Source organism: Cibotium barometz, chromosome 31 (assembly GCF_041138505.1).
Source record: "Cibotium barometz isolate CiBa-2024 chromosome 31, ASM4113850v1, whole genome shotgun sequence".
NCBI classification, from domain to species: domain Eukaryota; kingdom Viridiplantae; phylum Streptophyta; class Polypodiopsida; order Cyatheales; family Cibotiaceae; genus Cibotium; species Cibotium barometz.
In genome coordinates this window covers 29,647,382-29,671,523 of record NC_141076.1, presented here as the reverse complement: position 1 = coordinate 29,671,523, position 24,142 = coordinate 29,647,382, and the positions used below count along the sequence as shown (strand labels likewise).

The window sequence follows — 24,142 nt, the reverse complement described above, 5'->3', positions numbered from 1 at the left end:
AGTTGAATAAAAAGCATTGCTTCTGCTGGATGTCAATAGAAGCAAAGCTCCAGTGGTCACTGCATAAGGAAAAAAGCATTAAGAAATCAAAGGCTACAATAGTACTCAATCTTGAAGGAAAATCCCAAAAGAAGCAGCCACACACATACTTGTTATGGTATGGAAGTAGCAAAATATCAACATGATCAAAATCACAGTGTCTGAACCAATTGGAAATATCCATGGGAGTTTCCTTTGGATCTCTTAACTTGAAGGAAATTGCAGGATCAATAATATAAACTGTATGCTGTACAGCATGGTTCAGCCAGCTTCTCATCATGCTACATTGGACAAAACAATAATTAAGGTAAGGTGTAAGGGAGGAGGTACAATAAGGATTGTTTTGCAAACAAATGTAAAATAAAAGACACTTACTAGAGCATTGCAAGAATGATAGTATCTGAGCAATACTCATTCTTATGAGCCAATGCTGCCAAGCATGCTCTTGTCAAGTCAAAATTATTCTCTGAAAAATCATCTTCAATATGGATAACTATGTTAGGGCCCAGCTCCTGCAACCTTCTCTGTATCTGTAGCTCCATCTGTACAGTCTCCACATTTATAGCAGATTTGGATTCCTCTATTTGCTGCTTCAGTGACTCCTCATAAGCAGCTTTCCCTCTCATTGAGTGGGTCACTTCAACAACCTTCACCTTGTCTGCCTTCAATTTCCTTGTAGGTGGAATTAATAATATGTCTCTCATTTTAATGTCCTGCCATTCCACAGGATGGACCAGCTTGTCATACCTCCACCTCACTCTGGACAATGTGTTGAAGTCCTTGGCCATCAGAGTTACCCTGTGAGCATGGGCTGCTACAAGCATTGCATCTTCAAAGTACTTCTCCAAGTAATCCTCTGCCATTTCCTGTAAGGAAAGAATGGCAGTCCTGTTCCACCTGAAACCAAGGTGCCAGCTATCACAAATTTCTCTCACTAGCCTCTGAAAAGGTGCCTTGGGGATTGCAAAGCCTATAGCTTTTTGCTGTTTCCTGATCTCCTTTAGCACACCAGCAGAATGCTTTAACCTCTTGGACTTTTGCTGCAGCATGCTCATTGGCTTCCCCTTCCTGCCATGTGCAACTCTTCCTTTTGTAGGCACACTAGATTCCTTGACATCAGCCCCAGCTGCTGCTGCTGCAAGCCCTGGCCCCTTGCCAGACCTCCTTGCAGTTGCCTTGGTTCTTGCCATCACTCTGAAAAGGTCCATACAAAGCAATAGTAAAAGATTAGAAACATGGAGAACATAGAATGATTAAAGAAGGTGATGACAAATTGGATGAAGCAAAATTGAACAATTTGCAACAAAAGGCGATTATGATAATTTGAAATTTGTAACAGCTCAAAATCGCGTTTTTCTACAAATACTTGAAACAACATGCTATTGCATTCATATGATGAATTCTCTATCTTTCCAACTATAAACAATATGTATTGTGTTTATAGAAGAACTATGCAGGCTTGAAATGGGTGGATGAAGAAGCATTTTAAAATTTGCAACAAAATGCGATTTGGACTATTTTGAGATTTCTAAAATCCTCTCCTCGCGTTTTGCTGCAAATTCTAGAGACAACATACTTCAGCATGCCTTTAGTCATTTCAGTGTGTATTCAGCTTGGTGCAACATGGATTGAGCCTATGGACATCAAGAAGTGATCAAACTCTCATTCAACAGGCCCAAATGAAAAGTCTTCCTGCTTCTACATGCAGTGGAGAAAATCCAAAAAATGCATATAATATTTATCATAATATGTAACCTACATCACATCAATCAATTCCTTACCCTAATATACTATTAAACAAGAAGAAAAGGAAAAAGATTTTCTTACTAACCTGGAAGCTATCTGCAAGTGTGCTGTGTTGATGATGAGTATCCTGTGCTGGGTATGAACCTCTGCTGGTCTGGATGCTGCTGGTGTAGAGTAGGGAGGTAGAGATGCAAGAGAACTGAGTTAGGAGAGTAGATTATTACAAAATACAAATAATGGAGTTATTAAATACCACACGTGTGAGATATAGTCGTTTTTTAACACGTGTGGGTCCCACCACATCTTTTGGGATTTGAAATTTGTGGGTCACTTTTTGCCTTGGAAATTGTGCCAATCATGATTTCATAATTAGATCCATTAACACTTTTCCCTCCCCGTATTCCATCCCTGCCAGCACCCTCCCATCATCCTTTTCTTTCCCACTTTGACCACTTTCTACCCAACACACTCCATCCACTCTGCAACCTGTCTGAAGACAACTACCATTACCAGATCTCCAGGTTACCAGTGCTACAGCTCAGTTTTGGAAGAGAGCAGGAGAATCTCCAGGGCTATTCCAACAGTATGGAAGAGGAAAAGAAAGGTCAGAGATCTATACCCTTTCCAATGTTTTCTGATATATATTTCTTCCATCTGTAGAATTCTTAAATCTCAGTGCCTAGAAATCTAGCAGATCACCCTAGGATTTGATTAGAGATGGATATGAGTAGGATTTAGAATTCTGCAACAAAATGCGATTATAGTGGTTTACATTTTCCAAATGCTCCAAATCGCGTTTTCTTGCAAATTCTGATATTTGTTTTAGTTTTTATTTTTTCCTCCTTCTTTTAATCTCTTTTGCACTGGAGAATTCCTCCTTGCATCATTTACTGTCCTGAACATTGTAAGATATCCCTAGCATTTGATTGGAAATGGATGTCAGTAGAAATTCAGAATTTGCAACAAAATGCGAGGAGAGCACTTTACATTTTTCAAATGGATCTGCATCGCGTTTTGTTGCAAAGTCTTGTGTCTCTTTTGGTTTTTACTGTTTGCTCATTGTTTTGCTTTCTATGTCCATGGAGATGTCTTTCTTGATGATGAGAAATGTTTTTGCTTTGGAACAGTTGATCCTCAGGCCCCTCCTTTTAAGAGGAAGTTGGACTTTTCTGCTGCTGTACTCAGACCACAGCAATCACCAGGTGATTCATGTGTGCTTATGAAGAGTTTTGTTTGGTGATATCCTATACATTATCTGATTGCATATGTGAGCATATAGAATTCATGTTATATGAATTTTGCTTCAGGCAAAAGCAAGAGACTAGAGCAGAAAGGTGAGTCTTCCCTTTCAAAACAAAGGGAACCAGAAGAGGACAAATCTCCAGATTTGCTCCTATTTGACTTTCTTCACAAGTGCAAGGCTCAAAGGAACTTCCACATATACCACAGTATTTTCAACAGGGAGTTCACTATGAGCTCTCTTTTGGACCATCACAGAGATTTCCTTTCAGACCATTGGGATACCTTCAAACAACTGACAGAGGCAGGAAGGATTGTGGAAGGTGAAAAGGTTTTTGTGCATTTAAATCATATTGTCTCCATTGACAAGCTGAGGTACCATGTGAATAGAAGGTTTGACAGCCTGCCTGAGGAATATAAATTCAGCTGTAACTTGCACACCAGAAAGTGTAGAGTGCTTGAGGAAAACATGGCATTCCTTATGTACATTGTCTTTCAACAGCAATCTCTAGAAGAGCAAGGGCAGGAGACTGAAGAAGAAGATATATCTGTAGCGGAGGTAAAAGAGGATATTCCTATGGCAACAGATATGGCAGAGCAGGAAGAAGATATCAACCTCGAGGATGAGGGGCTGCAAGTGGCTGCTCTTGACCTTGTTCAACTGAGGACTGAAACTCTTAGGGCAGCACAGCCAGTTGAAGACTTTGATGTTCAGAGCAGCAACTATGCAGTGCCCATGCTTCCAGGTGTCTTGATTGGTGGTAAAGATTATGTTTTCCTCCATGATATAGAGTGTATGTTCAATTTGAGGGAGGACTATGCCATTTCCCTTATTGCCCAGGCTTCAAGGCTTGACAAGGAGGTTGGCATAGAGGATGACCATTCACTGCTAGCTTTGGAAACAACCTTTGATCCTGCAGAGGCCCTTACTATTTGTTTCAAAGAGGCTGAAAGTTTCCAAGAGCCAGATGAAGCTGCCTTCCAGCTCACCCAGGAAGCTATGAATCTCTCATCACTTCATAAGGAAAAACTTAAAGAAGAGGCTGGACTGGAGGGGAGAGGAATAAATCTTTGGAAAGATGAACTTCTTGTTGCTGATGAAAATGAGAGGGTATGATATTATTACTTCAAATCAAATACTTTATGTTGTGTTTAAATGTTTTGTAGTTATGTATCATTGTCTCACTATAATCTTTTGATACATGGCAGCTACAAATTGAGGATGACACATTCCTCCAGAGATCAAGTGGAAGCAGGCCAGCTGGGTTTGGCAAAATGTCAAGCCTAGCTCATTATATTCATGATCTAGGCAGTGCTAAGATCTTGATTTACCATAGGCAGTTGAGCAACAATGGAGAAGCCATTGTTTACTTCTTTAAATGTTTGTCTAGGGTATTAGGTGGACATGATCTTCCATGGCAAAAGGAAAAGATCATTTTAATAGAGAGGTTGTCCGCCATAGATATATTTGGGGATTATGTGAATAAGCAGGCCTCTAGGGCCTCTTACTTTTTGTCTTACACTTCTTATGCATTAGCATGTGGTGTTAAGGAGCCCAAATGTCTAGAGGGCTATGGAAAACACAAGCTCATAAGGTTTTGAGAGCCACCCATGATTGCATCAGGCCACACAATCCAAGAAGAAGAACACGTGGAGATAGCTGAAGACAAGGATACCCCTCTCAGACAAGCAACAGAGGCAAGCATTGATAAACAGAAAGTCGACATTAAGCCAATAAGGAAGAAAAAGAGTCCAATCAAGTTCAAAAAGAGAGTTCCGACTCGCAAGCCTTGGGAGTAATAGGATTTAGTCATCAAATATAGCACAAACATTATGTTGAAGTTGAACTGATTTGTACAAAGTCTTTGATCCTCATCAGTTCCTTGTCCGTACGGACGATCAGTACCCTTTTGCATTTGTCCCATCACCGTACGACACTTCAGTACTCTTCCCACACTCAAAAGCTTCTAAAAGTGTTTGACACTCAGTACTTTATTGGTAAGGATCAACAGTATGTCTAGCATAATTAAGTAGTATTGATTGAATTTTTTGTGTGTTAATATATGGATGTATTGATGCTTGTTAATATAGATCACATGTTTCACAAAAGAAATACTTTTGATGGAGTCTCAAAACATATAGGCATTACACCAAGAGTCACTTGTTCCACAGAATAAAAATCTATTGATTGAGTTTGAAAACATGTGGACATAACACCAATAAGTTACAAACTGCTATTCATGTTTACTTGTCCATTTATGGTTTCTAAATATCTTCGAATCCCTCCACTGTCTATGTCTCTCTGCTGCCATTGAATTGTCCAAAGTTTGTCTTCATCTTTGCTTTTGGGCTAGAATAAAAGCAAGCTTGACTTTGGAGCTAGCAACTTTTCTTTTAGCATGCAGCCTTTGTAGAATGCCTCGGTAAAACCATTGGAAGACTTCCTTCAGACTATTTGCCTTTTGACTCCCTCCATAGTGTTGTGTGTGTCTGAAAAATGCATTACGTGCCATGTCGTGAGACTTCTCCATGCCTTGGGTAGACCAAATTGCTGGGCATCCATACTTTTTGACAAAATAGGGAAGGTGGTTGTAGATGATATGCTGTTTTCACAAAGACATAAGAATGCATAGTAAGTTATAAAAGAAAAGAGGATCACACTTAAGTAAAAGAAGAAGACATCACTTTACCATGTAGTGAGTTATATTGCAGGCTGTCCATGCGTCTTTCATTGACTTCCCAAAATGTTTTATTGCCTCTTCAAAGTTCTTGTAATCACTCTTTGTCCATGTTACATTGTCACAGAACATGAAGAGTTGATCAAGAGACCTCCACACCTCTGCCTTCACATTTCGTGCTTCCCCATCTGCCTCATGATCTTTCACGGCATTATGGACTTGCTTCCACAATCCATAACTAATCCTTGAAACTGTTCTACCTTGCCTTACTTGCTTACTATTGTGTTTGGGTCGAGACAAGAATCTTCTTGCCTTAACACCACCAATAGAGGGCTTGATTGGTACCTCCTTGCCATTGCTAGACTTTTTAAAATCCTTTGTGATATGAACATCACCTCCATGCAGACCTATATCGGATAACACTTTTTCCAATGCATGAAGAGCATCCTTTCTATTTCTTTCGGGACGGAGTTTCCAAGCAAATCCAATATACAAAAATACCAATTTCTCAATAATTCGACATAGAGCATGCAATGTGCATATGTGAACATTACATAGTGGAATGTCAAGAATGGCCTTGAAGTCAGGGTCAACTTTATCTCTATTAGGTGCTCTCTTCCACCATTTAGAATCCATTACTTGCACTGATTCTTTGCAGTAAAGACAAGGAGACTTTGAGTTACCTCCTTTACTAACGTTATACATGCACTTAAGTGTTTTAAGATCCCCCGCCATGTGCCACTCTACTTGAAAATCACCTTTTCCTGCAACATGGAGATTCTCTCCTTGCACCTGTCTTTTAATTATTCTTGGTATTTCCGTGTGGTGAAACACCCAATCTAGTGTTTCATGGTCTTCTGTCTTTACCTGTGATTATACAAAACAAAAGTCTTACTATAAAAGATTTGAAAACATTGACTAAAATCAAGTACGAAATAAAAAATGATCATACCTGGAATGAGCCCAACCACCATATGTGTTTCTCGGATTGCACACTAAAATACTTCGAACTCGCTTCATTCAATGATGTATCAAGTGCTCCATTCATCAATGTGATAGTAATCCTTTCCATTTTCTTTTCCTTTACAACCTCACACTCATCTAGTTTGATAACAAATTTCAAAATGCCTTTGCACTCTTCAAATGTTATTCCATAAAACTCGACCATTCTTCTTTGAAGTTGTTGTAGATCTACAAATATATTGTTCCAAGGGTCATATACAGTGGTTCCTTTAGCACCATGAAATATATCTTCAATATGGATATATGGTCCAATAAACTCATCTATACTTTCATTCAAATGACCTCTTATCTTCCACACTGTTGCTGGATTTGGCAGTAAAACTCGTTTAATCCTTTGATCTCTCAAAGTTGAGGATATATGGAAAATCGAACTATATCCCTTCCTGCTAACTCCACTAACATCAAGAGCCTCTTGGATTGTAGTACCATCAACTTGATTATTGGATATAAAGTCCTCTACAACATTGCGTTTGATTGTTTTGTATTTTTTTTCTTCAATCAAACCTTTTGCTACACCACAAGAAAGCAATCCTTTCATTTGTTTAACTGGAAGAAGGTTGGGATCCATATTTTCTTTTGCAGGCTCCAATAATTTCCTATAGTAACAATATAGTAACAACACAATATGCCTATATTATTCAACACTTCCAATCCTGTTTTGCATTAATGGACAAAATACATATAGTCATTTGAGAGTATTTTTGAGTTTAAAAAATAAAAAATTGCAAACTAACCTTGCTTCCTGAATTCTTCGCTTGCATCCACCAGTCCCAGCCTTCAAATTTGCAATGTTTTTAATCTTCCTACTTCGTTGTCTGTCTCCAAGCATGGTTCTCTTCCTTCTTGATCTTGTTAACTCTTTTTTACTCTTTGAATACTCCTCAATTTCATTCTGCAACTGCTGCTCCAATTTTGCACGAATAGCTATCTCTTGAATCCTGGCTCCCTTTTCTTGTAGGTACATTGTTTTATATGTTTCTGCAAATGCAGACTGTGCTGAAATATAACCAAGAAGTCCATTTTGTCCATCGCCCGCAAACCTCAATAGTGTGGTTGAATTAAACTTTTAAAAATTTTGTAATGGCATGTGTGTGTGTGTGTGTGTGTGTGTGTGTGTGTGTGTGTGTGAGAGAGAGAGAGAGAGAGAGAGAGAGAGAGAGAGTGTTCTGAATAGTTTTTTTTATTTTAAAAGTTAGTGAATAGTGTGTGTGTGTGAGATAGAGAGAGAGAGAGAGAGAGAGGGAGAGTATGTGTATTTTGTGGGTGTGCGTGTGTGTTTTTAAATATATTAAAAGTGTTTTTAAATATGTTTAATTTTTAAAGTTTGTGAATAGAGTGTGTGTGTGTGTGTGTGTGTGTGTGTGTGTGTGTGTGTGAGAGAGAGAGAGAGAGAGAGAGAGAGAGAGAGTGCGTAGTCTACACTTCATAAGAGCGCATGCATGTACTCACACACAAACACACAAACACACACCCAAACATGACGTGCAGATGTGTACATACCCACATACACACACATGTGTATATATATGCAGACACATACATGCATATGTGCACACACCCATATACACACACATACACACCCACACGTTTAGGTGCACATGTGTACATAAAGATGAGAGTCAACCATGTCCTCCTCCTAATCAATAAACACAGTATTATCCTCCTCTTAGCAAAGGTCCATTACATATTTTAATATTTTAAAGGTACGATTAATTGCAAGTTTGTTTCCTCTTTTTTTTCCCCTCTAATTTGTTGTAGAAGACGTCCTTAAATTTATTATTCAAAAGTTAGGTTTGGGTTTATGATTTTGCTATTTGCATCTGTAATTTTTCTCTTTTTCATTCTATCTTTCCGAATTTATATGTAAAGATATGGCAAAAACTCCTCCATTGTAGTATAGTATAAATGTGTGTGTGTGTGTGTGTGTGTGTGTGTGTGTGTGTGTGTGTGTGTGTGTGTGTCATTATCTTATATATATTTATGAATTTTATAAAATTAAAAAATGATTTTTTAAAATTTAAAAACAGCATGTGTGTGTGTGTGTGTGTGTGTGTGTGTGTGTAAGAGAGAGAGAGAGAGAGAGAGAGAGAGAGAGAGAGAGAGAGAGAGAGAGAGAGATTTTATTTTGAAAGTTTTATGTATGTGTGTGCATAAACACACACATATATACACATAGAAACACACACCCAAACGTGACGTGCACACACCCACATACACACACTTACACCCACACGTTACATGCACATGTGTGTACATACACATGAGAGTAGGCAAGCTAGGGTAAGCACATGCATGTGATAATGTTCATCATGTGTATCAACAATAAACACGTTATTATCCTTTTCATGCATCAACTTAGCAAAGGTCCATTGTCTTCTTCTCTAAATCTTGCATTATATTTATCTTTATATATATATATGTATTTATATACATTTGTATGTATGTATATATAGTTATACATATACATATATGTGTATATATATGTATATATACACTCTCATATATGTGTTATATTTATGTAATTATATTTGTGTCTTTGTGTAGTAATATATAAAGAGTTATCTTATGTGTGTCTATAATATATGTATGTGTGTGTTGATATATATTTATGTTTATATATATATGTATTTATGTACATTTGTATGTATGTATATATACTTATATATACATATATGTGTATATATATGTATATATACACTCATATATATGCGTTATATTTATGTAATTATATTTGTGTGTATAGTAATTACATATATATATATATATATATATATAGTTATCTTATGTGTGTGTATAATATAGATATAGATATATTGATAGATAGATAGATATATATATATACATATATATATAATTATCTTATATATATGTGTGTGTAATAATCATATATATATTTATGTATTTGTGTGTGTGTGTGTGTGTGAGTAAAACACACATGTACACACACAAAGGTTAAGCACCCAAATGTATAGGTCCAAACATCCATGTACACACACAATGTATTCGCATTAGTATATTTGACATACCTCGACGTATATAGTATTCATGCTTCTACTTACATACAATTACTTATATAATTGTATGTATGATTGACATATGGAAGAGGTGACTAGCATTTTTTTGAGCACATGAGAAGCACTCTTTCCTTTGAGGAAAGGGTGAATTTGGTTGCCGAGTTTGAGCGTCATTATTTCCATGTTCCAAGTTGTGGTCTGGGCCATGGCCGGTTTATGCTGTTAATTGGAACGACATTTTTCAAATTACTATACGATTAGATTCAGATAAATTAGATGAAAATATTACGCTCATGATTATTCAAGAAAACCTGGGCTTGATTGATCACTATGAAATAGACTATAATGTCCATGGTGATAGAGATCAAGCACAACAAGTATTTGATGAGGTCATCAAATGTGTCCCAAAGCATAAGCTTCTTCGAAAATAAACATGGTTGTGTTATTATCTAGTAACCATTGGTGGTAGATTGTATAAGTATTTTTTATTGTTTATCTCTAAGTACAAAAAAATGTTATTATCTCTATGATTGTTATTAATATATAGCTTGATTATGTTTCATGCACAGAAATGTCATTAAATATCTTGAAGTTGACCTATGACAATAACAAATTGTTGGATATAATCTTCTTTGAGGAGATGCCACAATTGGGCTTTTTTGGATATCATTGTAGCCCAAAATGGGAAGTTCTTGGCTTTGATGAGTGGGATGATATTAATCCTCGATACATTTATATAGTCATAGATCCTCACAGGCTAAATGTCAATCTTAAGCTTCTTTTAATCAAAGAGGCATTGGGATTATTAAATGGCTTTTACATTACGAGTAGGAGATGTAGGAGCTCCGAGGAAAAGTGCTTCATTTTTAGGAAAATATTGAAATGCATTCCATTGAAAAAGTTGGTAAAGATAATGTAATAAGATTTAAGATTATTGATGGATGGGTCTTCTCTCTCTCTCTCTCTCTCTCTCTCTCTCTCTCTCTCTCTCTCTTCTCTTCTGTATGTTTGATTGTTTGTCTATCTCTGTCTCTCTCTAAACCAATGCTTATTATTCACTTTACTTTTATTTGGTGTGAAATATAGTTAGGAGAGGGTAAAAAAATAGAGAGATCATAAATTTGTTATTTTATGTATCTTTGTATGTGTATATGTAGAAGCAAGCACAAGGGCGATTGAATCAAAGTTGGTGCTTTCGAGTATAATTTTGTCTGCAACTTGAGGTTAGTTCTTTTGATGCTATCATTGTCTCTCTCAATTTTTGTGTTGAAAAGAGATACATAGAGAGAGAGAGAGAGAGTGTGTGTGTGTGTGTGGTAGAGAGAGGATTGTGTACATTAAGATACTTAAAAAAGAAAAAAAACCTTTCATAGAGAAATATATGTATCACTATGTACTTCTTTCTGTTGCGGTATACATATAAGATACTAGGGGGTTGGGTTTATGTTGGCAAAGATACATAGAGATAATTGTAGATCTTTAAGATTTTAATTTTAGATTTGAGCAAATGGAGCTTCAAAATGATAATAACCACTCCAAAGATGTAGTAGCTGTGGATGATTCTTGCAAATGAAGAAGTAGCTTTGTCTACGCCATATGAGTTGATGAATGTTCGAGCTCCAAAGCACCTTGCTCAGTCAAGGTCTCCATTCGGACAAACAAGCTCTAAACGTCTTCAAACTATTGCGGATACATGCGGCCGCACTTAGAAAATTTCAATTTCTTGCAAGGAGTACTTAGATGCCCTTTGGGATGAGATTCGTGGAAGTGGCTGCCAAAGGGGAGATACGTTGAGAGATGAGCGTCCATGACAGTAGTGGTCACATGGAGGCAAACCAACTAGGCATGATTTCTTTCATGGAGAACATGCAATCTGAAATTTGGGAATGTCTACGTGGATGTAATGGGCAATGTAAAGAACACGTAGACTCTCTAAAAGATCAAGTGTGTGCATTAGGCATGGAGGTATTGAGTCTAAAGATATCTGTTAATCGACTCAATGCAATTATGAAAAAGATGTGCCGTGTTTTAGAAGCCAGGGTAGTTGCTTCGAGATATTTTGAGAGGGATGATGTTTTTTTATCAAGGGTCAAATTGTCTTCTGACTTTTAGAAATTTTGGCTCTTCATTTTGGCGATATATATGAAATTTCTATTTTTTCAAATTTAATACTTCTCTCTTCTATCTCTCAACATGTTTCAACTCTGCCTTCCTTTCTCTCTCTCTCTCTCTCTCTCTCTCTATATATATATATATATATGTGTGTGTGTGTGTGTATGTGTGTGTGTGTGTGTGTGTGTGTGTGTGTGTGTGTGTATGTGTATGTATATCTATGTCATTGTCTCTCTTTGTCTATCTCAAGTATTATGTTGTTTGAAGTTAAGAAAAATAGTATTCGTAATTTTGTGTTTCGAAGGAGATTAAAGATGGCTAGGAGATATACATACTTGAGCTCAAACCAAGTTCACCGGCTTTGAATTTTGGATGCAACACACATGACTCGTCATAAACGGTCACAGACAAGGACTTGCATTCAAAAATAAAATGGTGCTAATTTTACAGATTACTTTACCATCTAGCTAGAATTGAAACATTTGGAAGGGTTGAAAATGAGGATCATAGTGAACCCCACGGTGGAATACACTTGGATTCAAGAAACAGAACTATTCTCAATGCTACGGTTCTTCAAGAACCTATCAATGAACATCACAATGCTCAGACACATAGAGATTTGGCACGGAGCAGCTATCATGTCGGGTCAAGGAGATGATTTTCATGTGGGGCATAGAGACATTCAAATAATGTCATGCATAGGTGCTATAAAAAAAATATCTAACTTGCATCGCTCATATATGGCTCTAATATATGTTCTTCTATTTCCTCAAGGAGAGGATGGTTGGCATGTTGGAATTCCACTCAATAGAGAAGGCTCAAACGAGGATACAAAGACCGTAACTCAACGATAATATTATGCTTATAGACTACAGATTAGGGAAGATACAAATGCATGCCTTCTACGTGTGGTGGTCGTCTTTTGCAACAGTACATTGTTGATGCATTTAGTAGCATGGAAGAATCTAGATTAGTATGGATATACAAAAACTAGAAAGCATTGCGTGTAGAAGTATACCAAGGTCTTGTAGATATGGTTAATTTAAGTGATGGAGTTAATAGAGTCTCTGCAGGCATTGCTGGACGCAGGGTGGTACTGCCATCTACATATACTGGGGGGGCCTAGATATATGCATCAATTGTACCAAGATTCAATGACTATTGTTGGAAAGACAGGTAAACCTGACCTATTTATCACCTTTACTTGCAATCCTAAGGGGGATGAAATAACCAATGCTTTATTATTGGGTAAGGTTGCCCAAGATCGACCCGACTCTTGACTGCATGGGTCTTTTATGAGAAGCATAAGGACATGATGCACTTATTGGTGAAAAAATCAATATTTGGAATGGTATTAGGATTTGTTTCTGTTATTGAATTTCAAAAAAGAGGCTTGCCACATGCACATATATTATTGATTTTGGAAAGTGGATGTAAACCGATCGAGATCCCTCACTGTGATATGTTGGTGTGTGCTGAACTTGCTGACAAGGTGATGTTTCCAGAGTTGCACAGCATAATAAGTCATTGCAATGTCCATGGACCATGTGGTGAATTGAATATGCACTCTCCTTGCATGGTTAATGGGAGTTGCAAACATTGGTATCCTTGGAATTTTTACGAGAGTACTAGCGTTGATGACAATGGGTATCCAACTTACATGTGACGAGATGATGGTAGTTTCATCCAAGTAAAGGATTATATGATGGATAGTTGATGGGTTGTTCCATATAACCCTTTTCTCTCTTTGAGGTACAAAGCCCATATTAACATAGAAGTATGCTATACCATTACAGCTGTAAAATATTTGTATAAGTATGTATGCAAAGGACATGATAGAGCTACTATAGAGTTGTAAGACAGAAATGGGGTTATTGATGAGGTTAGTCAATATCCGGATGCACGGTACATTTCTGCTTCAAAGGCATGTTGGCGCATATATCAATATGATTTGAACAATGAAAAGCCCGATATACAAAGGTTACATGTTCATCTCCCAATGCACAATAATGTGCTTTTCAATGACCAGGATGACTTGCGTGATGTGATTAGTTGTGACAGAAAACCAAAGAACATCTCTCACTGAATGGTTCAAAGTCAATTGTATGCAGATGCAAATAGCATACTATATGTTGATTTCCCTTGCAAGTGGGTGTGGAATTCGGCTCTTCGCTCATGGACTAAAAGGAAAAGGGAAAATATGATTGGACGTATGTATAATATTAGTTCGAGTGCAGGTGAGTAATATTAGTTCGAGTGCAGGTGAGTAATATTACTTATTATGGATGCTACTCACAGTGTGCAAAGGGTGCAAATCTTTTGAGGATTTGTGAACAGTGAATGGACATTTGTATCCATGTTTTAAAGCTGCATGTGAAGCCAGAGGGATGCTGGAGAGTAATGAGGAGTGGTGCATGTGTCAATTCAAAATACAGGATTTCAGTTGCGTCAATTGTTTGTCATTATAATGGTTTTTTGTGAGCCTATATACCCTGGGCAGCTTTGGGACAAATTCTTCGCCGAACTTTCGGAAGATTTTTTGCATTCATTGTTGCAAAGAGGGTGTGTCGATGTTAGTGTTTGTCATTCTATAGCAAAGAATCAGGCTTTGTTGCACATGCAAGATGTCTTACACCAATATGGAAAGCGGTTAGCTGATTTTGAAGGGTTGCCTACTCCAGAATCAGGCTTTGTTGCACATGCAAGATCTCTTACACCAATATGGAAAGCGGTTAGCTGATTTTGAAGGGTTGCCTACTCCAGATAGATCAAGTGTTTCCACTATCACAACAATGGTTTGCTGATGGAAGAGATGATGTTTGATTTTGTTCAGCAAGCTGATTTGTCTGTTTCCATGGAAAGGAGTCTTAATAGTTGTCAATCAAGAGCATTTGATACTATCCTTAGAGCCATTTTTTTGAACCAGGGTGGTGTTTTTTTTCTTGATGGACCAGGTGGATCAGGCGCAAAACTTATCTTTACAATGCCTTGCTATCTCGATTGCGTGGAGAGAAACATGTTGCCTTGGCATGTGCATCGCGTCTGGAATAGCCGCATTATTACTCTCGAATGGTCGTACAGTTCACTCATGTTTCAAAATTCCATTAGTACTCAATGCTTCTAGCACATGTGGAATCAAAGCTAATAGCCCATTGGCCAAGGTGTTGAAGCTTGCAAGGTTAATCATTTGGGACGAGGCTCCAATGATGTATAGGTACGCATATGAAGCACTGGACAGGACATTGAGAGACATTATGCAAAGTAATACAGTGTTTGGTGAAAAAGTTATGCTTTTTGGTGGTGACTTTAGGCAAATCTTACCAGTTGTGCCAAAGGGATCGTGCGAAGACATTGTTGATGCAACATTATGCCAGTCACATATTTGGAGATATGTGAGTGTTTTAAAGCTCACCCAAAACAAGCGGGTTAGACAGAGTGCTTACTGCGGTATAGAACATGAATTTGTCAAATGGACATTACAAATTGGGGATGGCAATATAGATCAGCCAAACAATGAAGACAGAGTAGTAATTCCATCGCAAATGTTGATCCATGGCAACTTTGTTTTGAGTTTGGTAGAATGGGTATACAAAGATCTTCATAGAGTTGAGGATTATGCATGCTTCTTCAAAGACCGTGCTATTCTTGCACCACAAAATTTAGAGGTTGATGAGATCAATGAACTAGCCTTGAGTTCGTTGCCTGGTCTTGAACGAGAATACCTTAGTGCAGATTCTATTGTTTCTTGCGAGAATGACGTAATACTATATCCAATTGAGTACTTGAACAGTTTAAACTTAGGTGGTGGTTACCCTCCTCACCGCTTACTTCTAAAGATTAATGTGCCTATCATTTTGCTCCGCAATTTGGACCCTCGAGACGGGGACTTTGTAATGGTACCAGATTGATATGCAAGCAATTTAACTCAAAGGTGATAGAAGCAGAAATCAGTACAGGTATAAACATTGGAGATAGAGTCTTTATTCCCAGGATAACATTTGTGCCTACTATGCTTCAATTGTCGTTTGACATGAGAAGGAGGCAATTTCCTATCAGGTTAGCTTTTGGTATATCAATAAATAAGTCCCAAGGACAAACATTGAGTGTATTGGGACTTTATCTGGCCACGTAAGTATTCACACATGGACAACTGTATGTCGCTATGTCACATGTTAGATCATCCAATGCAGTGAAAGTGTGTGTAAAGCATATTGTGGAATATGAAAGTGGCACAATAGTTTCTAATGAACTCTTCACAACCAATGTTGTCTACAAGGAGATTTTACAAATGGCATGTCGAAGAATTTAAATGTAAATGGCAGTTTGCAGATGTAAGAGACTACATTTATACCTATCTTTGTGTAATGAAGGAAGCATTTAATTGGAGAATGTTTTTGAAGATGTGCAAGTACAGTCTTTGTTTGCTTTTGGATTGCTTTTATAAGAGTGCCCTTATATTGTGTGTGTGTGTGTGTGTGTGTGTATATATAGAGAGAGAGTGTGTGTGTTATATTTGATATCGGGGATATATTGCTTAGGATGGATGTAGCAAACAAGGAGATCATTTTCGTTCGTTTATGGTGATGGACAAGATATTGAAGGTAAATATTTTAGACGTTTGCAATAATTTCGGTATTATTATTTTCCAAGATTTATTTAATATTCATGGATGAATTGTTTGGCAAGTTGAGGGCGATGTATACATATATGTATGAGTGTGACCAGTATCTATGGATATTATGGGTGCGTGCGCATACACAGACACATATTTACATGTGTGTATGTGACATGCACACATGCATTCATAGGCGCGCACACACTTACACATATCTTCCAGTTGTGGCATGTATGGTTTCAATGGATTTCACGTACACGTACTCATACGTACATCTTTATGCGTGTTTATGTGTAACTCGATGTGCCTAACTTCTAAAAGGAAAGGAAGGGTGATTTTACACATATTTCTTTTGCATGTACCCAAATGCAAAATGCTTCTTGCCCAGTCGCGGGGAGACGGGTCGCGACACTAGACAAAGGAGGATTTCTTTATGTAGCAAAACAGTAACATAAGCAAACCTTAGAAATAGTTATTAGGAGCAAAAAAAACTTGATGAGGTCAAAGTAGGCTAAACACCTTGATCCTAGCCTTCCCTAGGTTACCTAGGTCAGGAGAGCTTTGACCGTCCGATTGGATAAGATCGGACGCCAGGATTGATGTGGGCGTGTAATGAAAGCAGACGTAGTGCGCATTATGCACTTCTCCTCTACGCCCATGAGCTTGCAATCGCCATAGCCAGCGATTTGGACCTTCTTCTGCTTCATCATTATCATCTCTGCAAGCTCTTTGCTGTGATTTCCCCATGTCTGATTCGGAGCACACCTTCGAGCACAAGGCCGATGCCGGTGCCTCCAAAACCTTCCCGCAGCAGGCCGGCACCATTCGCAAGAATGGCTACATCGTCATCAAGAACCGCCCCTGCAAGGTTACAGTTCTCTCCTTGCCTCTCTGTGCGTCCTCTTTTATGGGGTTTTTTTTTGGCTAGATCAGGGTATCTAAACTTGCGCTGCGTTTTTGATCTGTGCAACGCGATGTTTCTTACGTTTCGTCCTGGTTTCTTTGATTCCTCGCATAGCTGGATCGTTGCCTTATGTACACTATGAATGGTTATGCTTTGTTTCCTTGACTAGACTAGATTTCCCGATCAGATTAATTTCCTGGCTATAGCGGACCAGGGCGTCTGATTCTCTGTCCGGATTAGGGGCATTTTCTCCCCAGACAAAGGCTTTTGATTTTTCGTCCCGACACGGGCATCTGATATTAGGGTTTTTCTTTGCAAATTAGGGCACAGGATTTCCCGGCAAGAAGCACAGCATTGCTTTGATTGATCACATAGTGTTACCTCAAGGTTAAATTAGAGGTCATCATAGGAAGCCAGGGTTATCTGAGCAGGAATGAAGTTAGAGGGGCTCCGTTAAAGTCTTCTGTGGCCAGATTGTAAAAAGGAAATATTCTCGTTTTGAGACTGGACTCAGATGCATGTTCTCCTGGATTCTTGCTTTCTGTATGAACTTGATCCAGTGCTTTTGTTTTTACAGCCTATGCTACAGAATTTTTCTTCCTAGGGGAAGAAGCACTGTAATAAGGTTTGTGTATAGCAGTCTCTTCATGAAGAAAATGCTCACGCTGGCGTGAGTCCTGTTTTTTGTGGTGTGCAGTCTTCTCATTGTGTTATGATGTTTAGCTTGGGTTTCTGTTGTTCAGATGCCATTCATTAGAACCTTCCTTATGTGCAAGGTTTTTCACACCTATGGGCTATAATGCTATGAGGTCACTGTCATTATTTTTGAAAATGTGTGGGGCAACAGTTCATTTTTTTGGTGAATCATTAGACCATCATTTTTGCATCCCAATGTGTGACTTTCTGTGGGCATTTTTTTAAAGGACTGTGTTTTGTTACCTGTGGAAAGGTTTGTTAAGCATCCTTTTGGTGTTTTGTTTTCTGCTTGTCCAGAACTGTGGATCTAGCTTATTTTTTCCTGTTTTTGCTTTAATATGACAGGTTGTAGAGGTCTCCACCTCCAAAACTGGGAAGCATGGTCACGCCAAGTGTCACTTTGTGGCGATTGACATTTTCACGGGCAAGAAACTCGAGGATATTGTACCTTCCTCCCACAATTGTGATGTAGGCACATTAAACCTTTGAACTTTGTTTTAGTTTCAATTATTCATGAATCGCATATCTTGGTCTCATGCATTCTCAGGTTTTTATTGACTTATTCTCTAGGTTCCGGAGGTTACCCGTGTCGATTATCAGCTGATTGACATATCCGAGGATGGATTTGTAAGACATAAAGCTTCTGGTTATGTTTATAGTTTTGAATGTTCTAATGTTACATCTCTGCAGCTGTCTTATATGAGATGATGACAAACTGCAGGTGAGCCTTCTTATGGACAATGGTGGTACCAAAGATGACCTTAGGCTTCCAACTGATGATCAACTCTTAACTCAGGTTAATTTTTAACACTGTAGGTTAAAAATTAAGGTTTAACACTCAAGTATACAAGGTTTTGTGACCTTATGTCGAGTTAATATGAAGATTCTTTAACGTGCAGATTAAAGATGGATTTGGAGAAGGGAAAGACCTCGTGGTTACGGTAATGTCTGCAATGGGTGAGGAGCAGATTTGTGCACTCAAGGACATTGGGCCCAAGTAACATCAGTGCTTGAAAGTTGCCATAACTCAAGCTCTTTCCACCCCATCGTTTACAGTGCCGCAAAACTGTTTGATTTTACATGCTTTTTTGCTTTAATGAAAAGGTGTTTGATGGTTTGTCAAAAGCATGTGATGATGCTGAAAGAAAACATGGTAGTGGTAACTACTTTATGTGTAATTCAGGCAAGCAGCTGTCGTGGGTGGGCAGAGCAGTAGTATGTCTCAGATACTGGTGTGCGAGGACTATTTTTGCCTCCAGACTGTTGATTTACTTTGTGAACTTATTCCTTAACATGTTGTGGGAGTGCCTATATAGTTACTGGATGTTGGTTGTGGGTGTTGGCTTTAGCTTATTCTCATGTAAAGATGTCACTGCTTTTTTTTTCTGTGGGGTTGTAAATTTGTGCTAGCTGAAGGCTTGCACTTTTGATATAATAATGTTTGGGCCTCAGCACCTTGATGTGGTACTAGTGTACACAAGACACACTCTTAATATCGATTATGCTTTTTATAATTATGGGACCTGGCACTTAGGCAAGTCAAATTCATGGGTTTTATCTAAGATGAGTGGGTGGGTGGGTGGTTACATTAACCTGGTGTCTGGTCGTTGGGGCAGGACTTTAAAAAGTGGAAAGTTTTCTTGAATTGCCTCACTGTGTGGAGAGACCTGCAGGCATCATCGAGTAAGACTTCAACTGTAATACGAGTCTGTGATTAACGTCATCATTGGTTGTGAAAATTCCGAAGTGATATTTGTCAGCCTAAGGATTCGTGGCCCTAGCTGCAAGCTTCCTTGGAAGGTGTAATACATTTTGTGGTTTGGGGTATCTGTTGTTTGCTTGGAGTTTAAGTCATGGGGCTTTATGGCATGCAAGTGTCGAGGCTTGTTAATTGTGAGAGAAGCTGTCAGTGTTGGAATGGAACTCAATAAAGGTCCTCATTAGCAAGAATTGGTTATCGGGCAGGGCATGTTGGATTGGTCTGCAATGTATGATTGTGCTAAGAGGGAGTTTTCTTTGTCTGTTTCCCCATAGGAAGGGTGTGTAGACAGGACGTCATAGCCGTAGCGTTCAAAAGAACAGAAACTTAAACTTGTCATTCCTTTATAGTGCTCTACTTATTGTTAAGTCTCCATTGAGCTGGGTACTGATATTACCCTGCATATCCATTTAGATTCTTGTTGTATTGTGGTTTCAACTTAAGAGAGCTAATAGACTACACGTGGCATGCAACATTGGCTGAGCATGTCTCCATTTTGCTACTCCTAGAGAATCATGAAGTTTCACGGGGATAATTCAAGTTCTGCATCACACAAGTTGTCTTAGGTTTTTGTTACCTAGTCTGAATCAGTGGCGTGAAACAGAATGGCCATATTGGCATGGGATCCCATGTCAAGCTAATGGCAGATGGGTGAGAGAAGTTCATAATGACTCTGCATCAGATTTGAGGCCAAAGGTTTTTTAGGCTGTGTTTTGGCATCTTAGATGTTGGCCTTCTTGCTCCATTTCTTGTCCAAGGATTGTTTTTCATGCTGCTTGCTCTGTGGATTGTGCTTCTGGGGTGCTGATAAGCTGTGCTGATTTTGTCATGTAGGGCTGTAGAAGTGGATCTCCTTCAGTGTTTAAAAAAAAAAAGTAGGCTGTTCTTCCAAGGCAAGCAAGTGGTCTGGTAGTTTTGAGTTATGCCATTCTCCATGAAGTATTGAGATTGAATTATAAGATGCTCAATATATAATCTACTGAGGTCATTTAAAAGCAGTGATCACCTCCCTGTGAGAGAAAAAACTATAAAGCCATGTGTTTGTTTGTGGAGTGACCAACAAAGAGTAATCTCTTTTGGTCAATTTTTAAATCCTCGTGAATGGCTATTTGTCAATGAGAGTTATATTATATTCTTTGTTTCTTAGTTGGTTTTTGAGTCTGTCAATTACTAGTTCAATAATGACCCTCGATCCAATGATGACGTCAAACAAAGATGTAGGAACAGGGTGACATCATTCGAAGGTTTTGAGAGGTGCTGCTGCTGCCTCGCGACCTCGACACTTTTGCTGCAGGGGCCGAGGAGATGGGTATTTGCAAGTCTTATATTACAAAGCCGCTCACCATTTTTATTGCCACCCCTGCATAGGTTGACCCAACCCAGTCCTCTTGTACTAGGGTAAGCTAAATGCAGTTCTCGGCAAACCAACAGTAGATAGGAGCTGAGTTGTCTCACTACATTTTTTTAGTTTGTGGCGACAATTTTTAGCATCTTATTATGTAGTCGATTAGTTTTTTTTCTTTTTACTTTTTAACATGTTTTGATACCCCTGGATGTAATTACCTTGGTCTCAACAAAGACTCTTGTGGTCTTCTGTAAGGCAATGACAATTCACCCTCCCCTCCCCTCCCCTCCCCTCCTCTCTCTCTCTCTCTCTCTCTCTCTCTCTCTCTCTTATTATGTAGTCAATCAGTTGTTTCACTTTGCCTAACATGTTTTGATACCCCTGGATGTAATAACCTTGGTGTCAACAAAGACTTGTGGTCTTCTGTGAGACTAATACAATTCACTCTCTACCCCCCCCCCTCTATATATATGTATATAATAACTTGTGCCCATTCAATGGGCAACAATTATGAATATACTTGAATTTGGTCGTGCAATCTTCACCTTACACTCGGTGACTCACTGTTGTGCAATTACAATCACACCAGAGCATTCACAATAGGCTCCAAAACATTTTGCATCATTCACAAGCTTTAGTCTCCAGCTCGGTAAGTATAAAAAGACACGAAGTTCTTCCAAAGGCCTCTGTCTCCTATGTGCCTGAGTAGAAGCTTCTATCAAAACGTGTAGGCCTGTGGGGTTTTACCTCACCCTCTCTACTATTTTTTCCATTCGTCTAACCATAACTTTCCAGTTGTTTGCAAATGCAACGTGTAAATATTACACCGTAGATGGCTAGAGCATTCCCTAATTTCTATAGCAGCAAAGAATCCAAATTCAAGGATTTGTAGTGTGGCAGATCCTAGAAAAGCATTGTGAAGGACTAATGAGTAATGGGCTCTTACTATATGCTAAGGGTGCAAGCTCACTCTGTGTCAAAGGAATAAGATTACATAGCTCAAAGAATCTCACATATTGAAGGCCTAGGTGGTGAAACCTCTGGTTGGGTAGTTTTGACGGTTGTTGTCATTTGTCTCCCTCAGTTTGTGTTCAGCAATTTTTGCATTAAGGAGTATTTAGTTGGTGGTCCTCATACTCAATGGCCCTAAATAGAGGAAATTGAGCTTGAGATATCTTCTTTATATAAAATTGTGATGATTTTTAGTCACACCCCCTTTTTAATCTACTCCACCAAGCTTCTTTATATAAAATTGTGATGTTTTTTAGTCACACGCCCTTTTTAACGTACCCCTTGGTGGAGTGGGGAGGGAGGGACTGGCCAGAATTAAGAAAAACCAGCTGAAATTTTAAGTAGCTCTTATTTTAAGGAATGATTTTTCGAAATGATTCGTGCACGTGTCAACTAAGCTAAAGAAACATTATACCATGAATTTGAATTTTGTTATATTTTTTTCTTTCTTTCACAAGGATTGGTGCAAATGTACATATTCGGAGATGTTCAACTTAGAATTAAAAATGGAGTCTTTGTTTTTGCTTCACAATCTGAGGATTTGATGTGTTCTCATGGAACAAATTGGGCATGCTGCCATGACATAAGGAAAAAATATTAACTACCTCAGCTTTCCATTGGCGAAGCACTGAAATTATCGATTTAATCTAAGAAAAGCTGTATCGAAACTAATAAAAAATGTAAGCTAATAAAATTTGGTTTCATATCATCGAGCAACCGGTCGTTGTAGTATAGTGGTGAGTATTCCCGCCTGTCACGCGGGTGACCCGGGTTCGATCCCCGGCAACGGCGCTTTTAAATTTTTTTTCTTCTCAACCTCTATTTTTGCATTTGTGGTGATATTTTTTTTCTGAACCTCTCCTTCCCATTTGTGGGATTAAATTGTTTTTGAAACCTTCAAAGTATTTTAAATATGGTGAAATCATAAAATTGTTTTTTAAACCTTAAAAAGTATTTAAAAGAGGCCATTAAATCTTTTTATTAAGAAGGCCACTTGAAAAGAAAATCAAGGAAAATTGCATAAAAATTTCTACTTTTAAATGGCTGCCAGTTGCATTGATTTTTACTCAAGAGTGGGTTCCAAAAAATGCATAGACATGCCACGCTCTGGGCCTTGCAATTGAAGGTCCACCACTGTGGACTCTTTGAAAGAATTATAAAATCAAAACAAAAAGGCATATTCCCATTGAATCCCACTTAAGCAGCCCTACACATAGTACTCCAAGGTTCCTGAAGTCTTAGAAAAGCAAAAATTATTGCCTTTGGCCCTAGAAATAGTACTCCAAGGTTCCATGTAACAAAAAATTATTGGGATGCTTTACTCACACACCCTTTTTTAACCTACCCCTTGGTGGAGTGGGGAAGGGGTAAGCTCCATTTGAACTCGCATTCATTGCGATAGAGTTCCTAGTTCTCTACCACTGGGCTATTGTCTCCACCCCTCCATGAAGTCTTTGATAAAATTTATGTTCTTAGCCTTGCACTCTACTCACTTCACCCCATCTACCCACTTTGCCCTCTCACATCCACTTTGCTAGTGTGCCCATGCCTTGGCAAACTCTATGATCCCAAATTAGTCTGTATGAATATGCATGAATTCATCTTTTGTGACTCACTTTATTTTGCAAATTTCCTTCATTTTCTTTAGGGTGTGATCACAATATTCAACTTGAGTGCCAATTTCTCAATTGAGATTGATAAGGAGCCATGGAGTAGAGCTTATATTTGAAGATACAAATTGTGATTATGGTGGGAATGTCCTTCTCAATATATTGATGGTGGGGATATATTTTTAGTGTGGCCTAGTATGCATTGGAAATAATCTCACTTATTACTATACATGTTACATAGTACATTTTCTACTTTGGTAGATTTTCAACTAAGTTAGACGTTTAAAAAAAATGCATCTTCTACACTAGCACTCATCTTTCTTTCATTTGGTAGCTATACTTGTGCCAATA

General features: G+C 38.3%; 1 protein-coding gene, 1 long non-coding RNA gene and 1 other non-coding gene across 3 annotated transcripts; all 3 read left to right on the top strand.

The window, feature by feature from the left end:
- The first annotated feature begins 16,959 nt into the window (after positions 1-16,959).
- LOC147620716 (eukaryotic translation initiation factor 5A-2) lies at positions 16,960-19,583 on the top strand. The gene is made up of 5 exons (XM_086824984.1): positions 16,960-17,334; positions 18,412-18,534; positions 18,637-18,693; positions 18,788-18,862; positions 18,966-19,583. Exons 1-5 carry the CDS (start codon positions 17,212-17,214, stop codon positions 19,065-19,067), a joined length of 480 nt encoding a protein of 159 aa, XP_086681110.1. The 5' UTR covers positions 16,960-17,211; the 3' UTR covers positions 19,068-19,583.
- Positions 19,584-19,662: 79 nt separating this feature from the next.
- On the top strand, positions 19,663-20,820 carry LOC147620715 (uncharacterized). Its single transcript, XR_015270056.1, has 2 exons — positions 19,663-19,749; positions 20,660-20,820. It is a non-coding gene; the product is annotated as an uncharacterized LOC147620715 (long non-coding RNA).
- Positions 20,821-22,901: 2,081 nt separating this feature from the next.
- On the top strand, positions 22,902-22,973 carry TRNAD-GUC (transfer RNA aspartic acid (anticodon GUC)). Its single transcript has one exon. It is a non-coding gene; the product is annotated as a tRNA-Asp (tRNA).
- The last annotated feature ends 1,169 nt before the right edge of the window (positions 22,974-24,142 follow it).

Excerpts from the sequence above, each read along its gene's own strand:
- LOC147620716 (XM_086824984.1), top strand. The coding sequence starts at position 17,212 with ATGTCTGATTCGGAGCACACCTTCGAGCACAAGGCCGATGCCGGTGCC. Across the intron at positions 17,335-18,411 it reads TCAAGAACCGCCCCTGCAAG|GTTGTAGAGGTCTCCACCTC; the intron begins GTTACAGTTCTC and ends TTAATATGACAG. Across the intron at positions 18,863-18,965 it reads ATGATCAACTCTTAACTCAG|ATTAAAGATGGATTTGGAGA; the intron begins GTTAATTTTTAA and ends TTTAACGTGCAG.